Source organism: Propithecus coquereli, unplaced genomic scaffold, assembly GCF_000956105.1.
Source record: "Propithecus coquereli isolate 6110/MARCELLA unplaced genomic scaffold, Pcoq_1.0 Scaffold282, whole genome shotgun sequence".
Classification (NCBI taxonomy): Eukaryota; Metazoa; Chordata; class Mammalia; order Primates; family Indriidae; genus Propithecus; species Propithecus coquereli.
In genome coordinates this window covers 194,389-207,254 of record NW_012148419.1, presented here as the reverse complement: position 1 = coordinate 207,254, position 12,866 = coordinate 194,389, and the positions used below count along the sequence as shown (strand labels likewise).

General features: G+C 36.3%; 1 protein-coding gene across 1 annotated transcript in view; it reads left to right on the top strand.

The window, feature by feature from the left end:
• The window catches only part of NAV3 (neuron navigator 3), a 401,664-nt gene that overhangs the window by 286,671 nt on the left and 102,127 nt on the right, over positions 1-12,866 (top strand). Inside the window, exons 13-16 of the mRNA XM_012648357.1 lie at positions 3,783-3,915; positions 4,687-4,957; positions 5,856-6,564; positions 8,568-9,056. Of these exons, the coding sequence (XP_012503811.1) occupies positions 3,783-3,915; positions 4,687-4,957; positions 5,856-6,564; positions 8,568-9,056 (1,602 nt within the window). The remainder of the gene's footprint in view (positions 1-3,782; positions 3,916-4,686; positions 4,958-5,855; positions 6,565-8,567; positions 9,057-12,866) is intronic.

The following is a 12,866-nucleotide window of genomic DNA, read 5'->3' as shown; positions in this document are numbered from 1 at the left end:
CTGGAAAGTCCTGTGTTAGGTTATGTACATGTATATTTATGACATATCTTATTGAATTGATACCTTTATCATTATATAATGACCATTTTGTCTTTCTTGTTAAACCATTGTTAATTTAAAGTCATTTTCATCTGATATGAGAATAAATACTCCTGCTTGCTTTTAGTTTCCATTTGCATGGAATATTTTTTTCCACCTCTTTGAGTCTATGAGAATCTTTGTGCGTTAAATAGGTTTCTTGAAGACAATATATATTTGGGTTGTATTTTTTAATCCATTCAGCCAATCTACATCTTTTCAGGGGTCAGTAAGACCATTCACTTTCAATGTTAGTATTGATATGTAAGATACCATTCTGGTCATCATTTTTGTTGTTACCTAGTTGCTTTGTTCTCTCCCTTGTGTTACTGTTTTATAAGAGCTGTGAGTTTTAACTTTTGTGTGTGTGTTTACACCAATATATATTGATCTATTCCATGTATAGAATACTTTTAAGCATTTCTTATAGGACACATTTAGTGGGGTGACAAATTCCTTTATTGTTTGCTTGTCTGTGAAAGATTTTACTTCTCCTTCATTTATGAAACTTAGTTTTGTAAGATATAGAATTCTTGGCTGGCAGTTATTCTGTTTAAGGAAAGGTCCTAAAAATAGGACCTCATTCCTTTCTGGCTTGTAAAGTTTCTGTTGAGAAGTCTGCCCTTCTGTTGTTTTTTTCTTTTCATGTTACTTGCTGTTTTCACCTCATGTTTCATAGGCGTTGCTCCTTCACATTGACTTTAGCCAGTTTATATCCCTTGGTGATGCCCTTTTTGCAATGAGCCACCCAGGTGTGTGTTGAGCTTCTTGTATCTGGATGTCTAAATCTCTAGCAAGACTAGGGAAGTTTTCCTCAATTCTTGCCTCAAATAGGTTTTCCAGGCCTTTGCTTTCTGTTCTTCAACCTCAGGGCTGCCTATGATTCTTACATTTAGTCATCATACATAATCCCATGTTTCTTGTAGACGTTGCTACTTCTTTTTACTTCTTTGTTCTTTATGATTCATAAGAGTTGTCTTCAAGTTCTGAAATTCTTTCTTCTGCTTGGTCTAGTCTATTCTTAAAACTTTCCATTGTTCTGTATTTCCCTAAATGAAGTTTTTTTTATTTCCAGAAGTTCCATTTGTTTATTTTTAATATATCTATCTCTTTAGTAAATTTTTCATTCATTTCCTGAATTATTTTTCTGGTTTGAGTTGGTTTTTCATTTTCTCTTGGATCTCACTGAGCTTCCTTACAATCCATATTTGGAATTCTTTATCTGTCACTTCAGTATTTTCATTTTTGTTGGGATCCATTGCTAGAGAACTGGTGTGCTCCTTTGTGGGGGGTGGGTCCTTTCACTCTGATTTTTCATACTTCCAGTGTCCTTACACTGATTCCGTCTCATCTGGAGCAGCTGTTGCTTCTTGTTTTTTGATTTTCTTTTGTTTAGATCAGACATTTCCCATCCCCAGCCCCCAATCTTAAGGATTTGTCTGTAGCATATGTTGGTTAAGAATTTTGGGGTTTGTTCATGAGCACTTTGATGGGGATCTAGGTTCTGGATGGATGCCTTGGTTATAGATATCCTTAGTGTGGTGGTTTTCTGAATTGCTAGTTATTTGTAGGATGTCGCAGTAGTATACTATGTGCATGGGAAGATTCCCTATCTCTTTTTGACAAGGGGATATGGAGGTCTTTGAAATCCTTTCTCTCCCCAGCCCTGTGGTCTTCTTAACAGTATGAATTATATTGGGGTACCCAGTTCAATCTCTAAGTCAGTAGATGGTGTTTTTCAGTAACAGCTAGCCACACCCTGTATGATTGAATCAGTAAATGCTGCCAAAGGCTGTATAAGTTGTCCTTCCTGCCAGTAGGTGATGCTTGCAGGAAAGAGCCAGCTGCAGTGGTATTTTTGGAGACCTGTGAGTGAGTGGCTCTATTACATCAGGAGAAACACTTAGGTGTCCCAGGTGGTGGCTGGAGCCCTGGTACTCCCAGGGGACTCCTTATTTTCCACCACAGCAGAGGTAGATGGAGGAGCAAGGCTGGGTGGGGCTGGGCCAGGTGAGTCGGTGTTCAAGATCCATTAAGGCAGACACAAATGCTATCTCAGCAGGGGTCAAAGGTCAGCTCCCAGGCCGATGGGGAAAGCCACCAGGGAAGTACTAAAGCGGCCCCACCAAGCCAAAAAGTCTGCTCATAGGACTAGGGTGGTCCTGAGATTCACAGTCTGGCTGTCAGGAGTGATTTTCACTCTTCTCCCTCCTCCCCTGCCCCATGGGTCTCCTTCTAGCATCTGGCCACAAGCAGCAGCCCAAACTAGGTGAACTAGTTTAAGCCACATGTCCATTTTATGAGACTTAACTTTTGTCCATATATAATATCTTTATCCAGTGTGCATGGATACATTTAGGAAAGCATAGGTAAGCGGTAATACATCACAACAGACTGAGAAACCTCCAGTAAATGAAAGAACTGTGGTACACCTCTTCACACTGTAGAGTTCTCATTCTCCTTCAGGTTACCCTGCATATCTTACATTATTGCTGCATCATCTGACACATTGACTAAATGAAGGTGCCCATGTTAGCCTGCACATGAATATTAATATAACCTATTTCGTTTATTGTTCTTTAGATTTAAAACAAATATACAATCATGTACTGCATACTGGTATTTTGGTCAATGATGAACTGCCTGTGTGACTGTGGTCTTATAAGATGCCATATTTTTCTGTACCTTTTCTATATTTAGATATGTTTAGATATATGAATACTTACCATTGTGTCACAATTGACTACTGTATTCAGTACAGTAACATGCTGTACAGGTTTGCAGCCTAGGAGCAATAGGCTATACCAGATAGCCAAGGTGTGTAGTTGGCTATACCATCTAGGTTTGTGTAAGTATGTTCTGTCATGTTCACATAACAAAAAAAAAATCACTTAACAATGCATTTCTCAAAATGTGTTCCCATTAAGTGATACCTTACTATATTCATAATTTCAGATATTTCTCTTGCATCCCAAATGGATTTCCTTGTGCACCCCGTGCCTCAGGTGCATTTCATTTTAGAATCTAATGCTTTGTAAAGGAGGAGTCTGTGAAGGGTGTTAAGCAGGGATGTGGCCATATGTGAATATTTGACCACTGACCCAGGTTTAGCAGATCTATTGGGAAAGATCAAAAGCAAGAAGACCAGATGGGAAGATGCTTTATATTGTCTAGGACAGAAATGCAAGCAGGGCAGGGGGGATGCTATGATTGAATAGATTTCAATATTCAATTCTTGGTGAATGATGGGAAGTAGTTACTAAGGAAAAAGAATGAAGAATGACTTTCTGGTTCCAGACTAAAGCACAGGCTTTTGATGTTTAGAACAAAGAATGAATTCTTACATGCTTTATGATTCCTGGTGGCTCTTTCAGAAAAAAAAAAAATTAGCTGTAATGTTATTCTTTCCTTATACCATGCGATATTTGTATCAGTGTTTTCATTCATTCCACAAACATTCCCCTGAAACCTGGATCTGCTCTAGGCAGTGATTCTTTCCAACCATCAAATAAGGTTATTCTCAGGCAGGTACTCAATTCTTATGAATATGATTTTCTCAATATGGAAAGTAAATAATTTTTCATCAAAAGATTTTTTAAAAAAGATAGTCTTCCTAATACATGATCAATGTTAAACGAAAATGTAGGTGACTTGTATTATGCATCCTGTGTTTGCTTCATTGCTGCTGCATGTCTTGCCTTTAGCTGGGATGACAGCAGTTCAGTGAGCAGTGGTCTCAGTGACACCCTGGATAACATCAGCACTGATGACCTGAACACCACATCCTCAGTCAGCTCTTACTCCAACATCACTGTCCCTTCCAGGAAGAACACTCAGGTGAGAATCATCTCCTTCCTTTTTCCAGTGCTTTGCCAACTTCTTCCCCCAAATTATTTTAGTAAGGTATAGAAAAATCCCTTGATCCACAATAATTGCATAAACTGAATAAGGCAGAGCTGACATGGACTCCCTTTGCCACTCCTAGACCCTGAACTATCTTTATCATAGTCTTTCCTAAAGCTACAGCCCTCAGGGGGTGCAACTATGTGCAACTCAGCCTATTTTGAATAATCAAAACCAGCTTACGTATATATTTTTTCTATTGATTATAATCTAACCCAGAAAGGCCTATGTGTTGCCATATCTCTTTTTATAACACTGACATATTTGTTTAAAATTTAACAATTATTTTAAAAGTCTAATTTTGTATAGTTCTTAATTAATTTTATATTGATGTCTGAAATAAATTACTGGATCTCTTATGAATGATAAATCAAGAATAGACACTGCATAATCAGATTTTATCTTGTCTTTCTTTTCCTCGTTACATTTGACATAGAACGTGTCTTCTTTTCTGGAGTATTTAATTGGGATTTCCTGCACATATTTATTCTGACATTCTCTAATATGTGCAAGTGAGAATTATGTGGCTAAAATTAATAAAACTTAAGTGAAGACAGATTAAAAGTTGGAGAATTTTTAGAATTCTTTGAAAATATAAATTAGTGTTATATTTTAACCAGTTATCTGAAAGTATACTCCAGTGTCTTAATTCACATTTTATTGATTTTTATGCACAAAGTTTTTCCATAATATTTTTCTTTATAGCTGAAGACAGATTCAGAGAAACGTTCCACAACAGATGAGACCTGGGATAATACTGAGGAGCTGAAAAAAACAGAAGAGGACTTTGACAGCCATGGGGATGCTGGTGGCAAGTGGAAGAATGTTTCCTCCGGACTTCCTGAAGACCCTGAGAAGGCCGGGCAGAAAGCTTCCCTGTCCATTTCGCAGACAGGGTCCTGGAGAAGAGGCATGTCTGCCCAAGGAGGAGCTCCATCTAGGCAGAAAGCTGGAACAAGTACACTCAAGACTCCTGGTAGGCTTGTCATTTGGCAGCTGTTATTCAAGTGTTTTAATTTATTGTTTCCATTTAACTTTTATTTAATAATAGTTTTTTTAAAAAGTCAGATTATTTTTTATATAGTTAAATAGTTTTTCTATCTAAGTTTCAAATACTTTATCATATAAGCCCAGGTAAATATTAACAATCTGGGCATTCTCTAGAGAACACCCTCATGATTGGGACTACTTTGCCAGTTGGTCATGTGGAAATAAAATAAGGCTGTTAATTTAAAAGTCAGGTTTCTTTTGTTATGAGTTTTTAAATAAAGTTTGGAATCTTTATGCTGAGAATGCCACTGACTTTCGCTATAAACTGTGAGTGAAAAAAGCAATAATGCCAATCTAATGAGTTGGAATGCTAAAGATTTGAAATGTTCGTGAATTAGACTTTATGTAAGAAGACTGAAAGAATTCTGCAAAATTATACCCTTCTTTTTTTTGAGGACTCCCCTATTTTTAAAATAGTGCCTTATTATAAATTGTGGCACCTGAAGTACTGATGTAACAGGGTATTCCAAATATAATCATCCCACAGATAATCAAATGAATTACTTTTCTAGTACTTAGCTTGATAGGACTAAGTGCTATCCTTATAAAGGAAGAGAGTTGCAAAATAGAAGACATTAAGAAATAGTAAAACTGTGTATTTTCATTTTATCTTTTCGATCTTCTATCACATTTCCTCTGACAGCTAAATTTTTGCAGCTATGCAGTCAGTCCTCTTCAATACATTAGAGTTTATATCTAAAAGAATAAACATGAAGGAACTGAAGTTATATAAAGAAAGCATTCACATTTTACACATTGTTTCAAGAAGTGTTATTATGATATCAAAATATGCAGGCACACATGTTTCTGTATTTCTCAATTAGGGAAAACTGATGATGCCAAAGCTTCTGAGAAAGGGAAAACTCCCCTGAAAGGATCGTCTCTGCAGAGATCTCCTTCAGATGCAGGAAAAAGCAGTGGCGATGAGGGGAAAAAGCCCCCCTCAGGCATTGGAAGATCGACTGCTACCAGCTCTTTTGGATTTAAGAAACCAAGTGGAGTAGGGTCGTCTACTATGATCACTAGCAGTGGGGCGACCATCACAAGTGGTTCAGCAACACTGGGCAAAATCCCCAAATCTGCTGCCATCGGCGGGAAGTCAAACGCAGGGAGAAAAACCAGTCTCGACGGTTCGCAGAATCAGGATGATGTTGTGCTGCACGTTAGCTCGAAGACCACCCTGCAGTACCGCAGCTTGCCCCGCCCTTCAAAATCCAGCACCAGCGGCATTCCCGGCCGCGGCGGCCACAGATCCAGCACCAGCAGTATCGATTCCAATGTCAGCAGCAAGTCAGCTGGTGCCACCACCTCGAAACTGAGAGAACCCACTAAGATTGGGTCTGGTCGCTCAAGTCCTGTCACCGTCAACCAAACAGACAAGGAGAAGGAAAAGGTAGCAGTCTCAGATTCAGAGAGTGTTTCTTTGTCAGGTTCCCCCAAATCCAGCCCCACCTCTGCCAGCGCCTGTGGTGCACAAGGGCTCAGACAGCCAGGATCCAAGTATCCAGATATTGCGTCACCTACATTCCGAAGGTAAGGATGTGTAAAATGATGCTGCAAAACATCAAATTGTGTATGTTATATACACATGTTATATATAAACACATATATTTATATATCCCATATATAGTCTAAGATACATATATATTAGAATCTTTTAAAGTGCAGTGAGTTCTAAGAAGCTGATCGTATATGTAGTAAAAAAATGATGCTGGTTTTGAGAAATGGTCAAACTTCATGGTTTCACTATCATTGTGTATGTGTATATGCCACACAAACACCATATAGGAGACTTAAAAGCAGATGACAATACCTAGATATAGTGATGAAGCAAGGTATTAGCTTGTAAAATTTGCATTCATTTCCATCTCTCTTTCCACAATTAAAAACAAAACGAAATAGGTCATTATGGCTATTGGCATCCATTTCCAGTGCTTGTTATCTTGCTGGCTGGCTCTTAATGAGTTGATGATCATGAATGTAGATGAAGTTGTGTTCCTTGTAACCGACTGGACAGGAACATCAGGCAGATTTATACAATACTATATCTTGACATATTAAAGAAAATCATGGTATAATATGATTGACAGAATTTGAAAACATTCGGATGTTGTGTTCAGAATAACAACTGAAGAGTGGGCTAAGTTTTCTTACTCTTCCTTGGTTTTCTTTGACATGACTCTGGTAAGCACCATGATTTGATTTCTTGCCCTGGGATTGTGTTTGGTATTAAATATATGAAGTTTTGCTCTAAGATATCACTGTTTTTAAATACTAATGTGTTTTTAAGTGGTGGGAAAATACATACAGTTAAGAATTTGGGACAAATATCTAAACATCGGTGGGTATATTTTCTCAACTGTAAAATGGTAGAGTATGATTTGTAGTTCATTACTTGGTAATATTTTTAATATTTGTTTTTATTCTGTTGAGTAAACCCAGAACTTTGATATCTTGGAAATAAAAGATCTTGAAACATGTACTTTTACATTCAAGTAATCTCAGATTCGTGATTGCTTGAAAAACCTAGAGGTTATATTCCTCAGTGGAAATGTTAATCCTAAAGAAATGTCTTTTTGAAACGTTGATTCTCATTGGAAAGAATCAAGTATGGCTTGTAGAGAGAGTAAATATTTCTGTTGCTTAAGTAAAAGCCAAGAGTGCCCTCCTGTGGCCCATTACCTATGAAACAATTTCTCATATTCGTCATAAAATATTTCACTATAGGAAATATGGATTTCATTGTAACTTAATTAGTAATCATTATGCCATTACTTCATATCATTTTATTCCATATTTACATAAATTTAATTATATCATCTACTTCATTTACAAAACTAAAATGTTTTCTGAACTAAACTCCAAAATTTAACAGTACCAGCTATATTTCAAATCACTGTTACAAATATGTATTCGAATAGCACTGGCAACTGATACAAAACCCTTTGGCCTCTCCTGGGGAAAATGCACACAAACTGACATGTTGCCGACAATGTCCAATATTGTTTCCAAGCACCTGCTCCGGACAGTCCCCCAGGCCACCAGATACTCAACATAACTTTTAAATCTTGCCTTATGCATTCCTTTTAGATTTTTAATAAACTGTTTAAAAAGAAAAAAAAAGAAAAAAAGTCCATTTAAGTGTTGTCTATCGAATGCGTAGAAGTTGTTTCATTATAATGGTTCTGTAAATAGATAACAGCAAGTATGGTCAAACTATTCGATTTGAGTGAGAGTCTATAATCACTTAAATTGTGAAAGCCAGAGATTTTCATGTTTGACTTACTTTTGTTTTGCCCACTTCCCCCTTTTCCCCAGTCGCAGCCCAGTGCTGACTTACCCCTATGGTGATGCGAGAGATTTTCAGCACTTGATTTAGAAGTCCAAGCTTATAAAGTTAATTAACATAGAGGCGGGAAGTGCTTGGTAGCTCAGTACACCAAAGCACACTTGGCTCTGTGTACCGTAACCCTAAATATTAAATGTGGATATTAGTTTCTTGGAACAACTGAAGTTGTTATTTGTTTTTCTTTTAGGTTGTTTGGTGCCAAGGCAGGTGGCAAATCTGCCTCTGCACCTAATACTGAGGGTGTGAAATCCTCCTCAGTAATGCCCAGCCCTAGTACCACATTAGCGCGACAAGGCAGTCTGGAGTCACCGTCGTCCGGTACGGGCAGCATGGGCAGTGCTGGTGGGCTAAGTGGCAGCAGCAGCCCTCTCTTCAATAAACCCTCAGACTTAACTACAGATGTTATAAGCTTAAGTCACTCGTTGGCTTCCAGCCCAGCATCGGTTCACTCTTTCACGTCAGGTGGTCTCGTGTGGGCTGCCAATCTGAGCAGTTCCTCTGCAGGCAGCAAGGACACTCCGAGCTACCAGTCCATGACTAGCCTCCATACAAGCTCTGAGTCCATTGACCTGCCCCTCAGCCACCATGGCTCCCTGTCGGGACTGACCACAGGCACTCACGAGGTTCAGAGCCTGCTCATGAGAACGGGTAGTGTGAGATCTACTCTCTCAGAAAGGTGAGCTTTCTTAGAGCCATTGATAAAGTCCTCACCCCTCCTCTCCTGCACTGTGCCTAACCTCCCACCCCATTAAATTCCCTTGATTTCAGTGTGAGTGCCACTGTGCAAAGGGATTTAAGATTGATGGGACTGGGCCTTTTATTTGCTCTTATTACCAAATTTGCAGAGGAATAAAAACATTAAGCATAGGGTGACTGGATAATTAAGTTTCTTAATATGAATGCATATGTTTATATTCAGTAGGCATTTCAATAAAATTCAAAGCATGTATTTAGATATGGAATGAGGTCTTCTCAAGACATTTTAGTGATTTGGCTTAAGCTCCAGGACAACACAACCTCCTTATGATAATTTAAGCATTTTTCAACACCAACTTTAAACGATTCTGCAATTATGCTCAGAGCAATATGTTAAATTTGTTTCATTTGTACTTTTATGAAAAAATAGCAAATGGATCGCTGGGGAATCCTAGTTGACCTGGAAAAAAATCAATTTTCAGCCATGAATTCTTAGAGAAAATTATAACACCAGTGCTATTTTTAATAGACCCCTTGAAAATTAATCATATTACAAAGTGTTTCCCATTGGTTTTATATGTGTGTGTGTGTGTATATATATATATATATATATATATATATATATATATATATATATATTTTAATGAAAGTGGAGAACATAACAAGGTATTTCTTACCTAATATACTTACCAGAAAACATCACTGTTGACAAAATGACTCTAGATTATTTCCCCCAATATATCCTTTCTTGGATGTGTTGATACTGACTCTTAACCCCAGGAAAATGTCTTAAAACCACCACTTTTTCCCTGATAAACTTAATTCTGTTTGTTTCTTGGCACAAGGATAGCTTTCAAAAACGGTCTTGGCCACATGTGAAAAGCACTACCGGTCACTGAAAATGCCTGATTTCTTTTCCTAAATTTTTTTTCACTCTGATGTTGATGCTGACGTATCTTCTCTTCTCAAGACCTCCATCCTTACTTCCCTAACAACTTTTTAAAACATCAACTAAAGCCCTTATGGCCTAGATTCTTTCTATAGTGCATCAGTTGTCCCCTCATCTAAGATTTCGCACTCTGCTCTTCCCTGTTTTTCTAACCTTTGTAAAATGCAAAGCCCAAACCAATACATTGCTTCTAGCCCACTTTCCTTCCCACTTGCCTAACAATGAATGAGACAGGGACAGCCATGCCAATGGGACTTTCCCTTGATAAAATAACTTTACAACTAATGAAAATATTAGGGCTCCATACTTGCTTTAGTGGACTGCTAATTGCAAAATTCATTTTTCCTCATAAACAAAAACTAGGTCAATATAAGCAGCTGGGTGATCGCAACTAAAATGTACCCATTTCCCTTTGGGTTTTGCTATTATATGCAGCATACATAAAAATTAGTAAATGTTTGATTTTCCATCTAAAAAGTCAGCCTTCCTATAGTATCTTAGATTCTAGTATCAACAATTTCAAGATAAATGGGCATCCACACATGTCATTTATAAAACTTCTAACAAATCAAGTTATATTGAAAATGTATTAACAACCTACAGTTTTAATGAATGTATCCAAATTGTGTACTCACATGTGAGGAATCCAGATAACAAATTGATAACCAAACCAAGCATACTGCAGATAGGTCATCATTTATTAACCACACCGCCCTCTAAAATACTGGTTATTTTCTAATTATAGAGATGAGTGTAACGAGTTGACCATTTAGCCAGCAACCTATTTCTTCAGCATTCAGACATTAAAGATTCATAAATGTAGTCAAGTAACTACTTATAACCAAGAATCCTCAAATAAAAACTAGACAGTAAGATTGATGAACTTTATAGCTACAATCAAAATGCAGTATTTTACTCCTATCTATATTTTAGCTGAAGTCAATATAAATTTTCACTATAGAAATACATAACAAATATGCAGTTACTTACTCTTTTTAAGCAGATCTTTTTTATTGTTGTTGTTCAATCTTTGAAATAGGCCAATTTTACAAATGGAAATGTTCTAGTATTAAAATGACCAAATAAACACTTTTTCTAAAATAAACTTAAAGCTAATTTTTAATAAAAGAAAATACTGCATCTTTGATTCTTAAAATATATTGATGAATATTAAGCTGTGAAAAGTAAATGTTAATAGTTTATATGTATAGTATATAGTATAAATATTAATTAGTTCCAGTAAATTATTGGAATGAAATAAATGTTCATATAAGAATTTGTGCTTTTTCTTTTCTTGAGAACAAAACTACAAGAAATATTAGTTTACTTGAATCCTTTTAAAGTATAGTTAAGAAAGTTTGTGATCTATTGAAGAAAAAACTAGATCTAATCAATAATTCTGGCTTAATTATAATTACTTGTTCAGCAGAATGTTGCGAATGTTAAGAAAATCACAGAGCCAAGCCTGAAAGTGTGTTGAATTGCAAATATTTAAGGCAGATTAGAGTTTTGCAATAGAGATGTATGTAAGTTCACAAGTTAGCTGTTTATCTACAATTTTAGAATATTTTATTGATATTTACATTTAAACAGTAATGTTTCATACAGATTTTAATTTTTTTTAAATTCTTCTCCATTAAATTGAATAAAATATAATAATAAAATAATAAATACATACATACATTTTTTAACAGTTTTCCCTCTGTAGCTGCTCTAGGTCATCGGTAGCCATTGAGCCATAACTAGCCCACAGTTGTTTTGTTTTGTATTTTGTGACCTAATTAAATTTTCTAAATGATTTAAAGTAGTAACCAACTTTGCAAATTCCTAGTTCGTCTTTAAATGTCACATCCGGCAACTCTGCTTTCGAATTTCTGCCCAGCAACTATTGGCTCTGGGCAAACAGTGCTTGTCCTCTTCAGACCATTGACTAAATCCCCGCTGCACTCATTTTTACTGCATATTTTGCAATTGCTGGCCTATGAGTTTGCAACCCCTAGGGGGTTTGCAGAAAGTGGCTACATTATAAAATCATTAATATCCAGATCCGATCATGTTTCTACTTAGAGCTTTAAATTATATTCATAAATTTAAATGTATTTTTTTCTGATTTTTTCATTAAACTCTGCATTATATAGATATATCATTTTTTATACAACTGGATAACACTGGCAAAAGAATGGGTGTTTTTAATTTTCTGTGCAACATTAAACATTAATTTGGACACATGAAAGAGATACTCTTTAAAATGGCATTTGACCACATAAATGCTTTAGCACATGTAGTTCATATTTGGCAGTTTTTCATATTTGCTTAATATGATTCGTTCATTTGTTTATCCACAGTACTAAGAAAACTTCTGTAATCAAGGTATATACTGGAACTGGCTGCTCCATAATATAGTAGTTACCTTATGTAGACATCCCCAGTAAAGTTGTATAAAGCCTTTGGATGCTTTCTATCGCAGTGCTAAATAATGGAGTAAACATAGAAGAAAACATTTTAGCTTTGATTTTGAGTGATTAAATTTGAAGTCAGTGTATTCTCATTCATGTTATATCATCCCCATTATGCATATCCTGTGTATTTAATTTTGATCACTTGAGATTCTAAAGGAAGAGAAATATAATCCTGCAATTCAAATTAATTCTCCTCTTTTCTTATCTACATACCAGAGATTATAACGGAAATTCCTAGACTTGTGCCACTTAGTTGTTGACTTCCTCTTCCTCTATTTTTAGAGGCCATTTCTCATTTTCTCTAGACACATCTTCTCATCCCCTCTTATTACGAATCGAGAATTACTTAAAATAGAGATGATAAAATTTATAACCTTTTAAA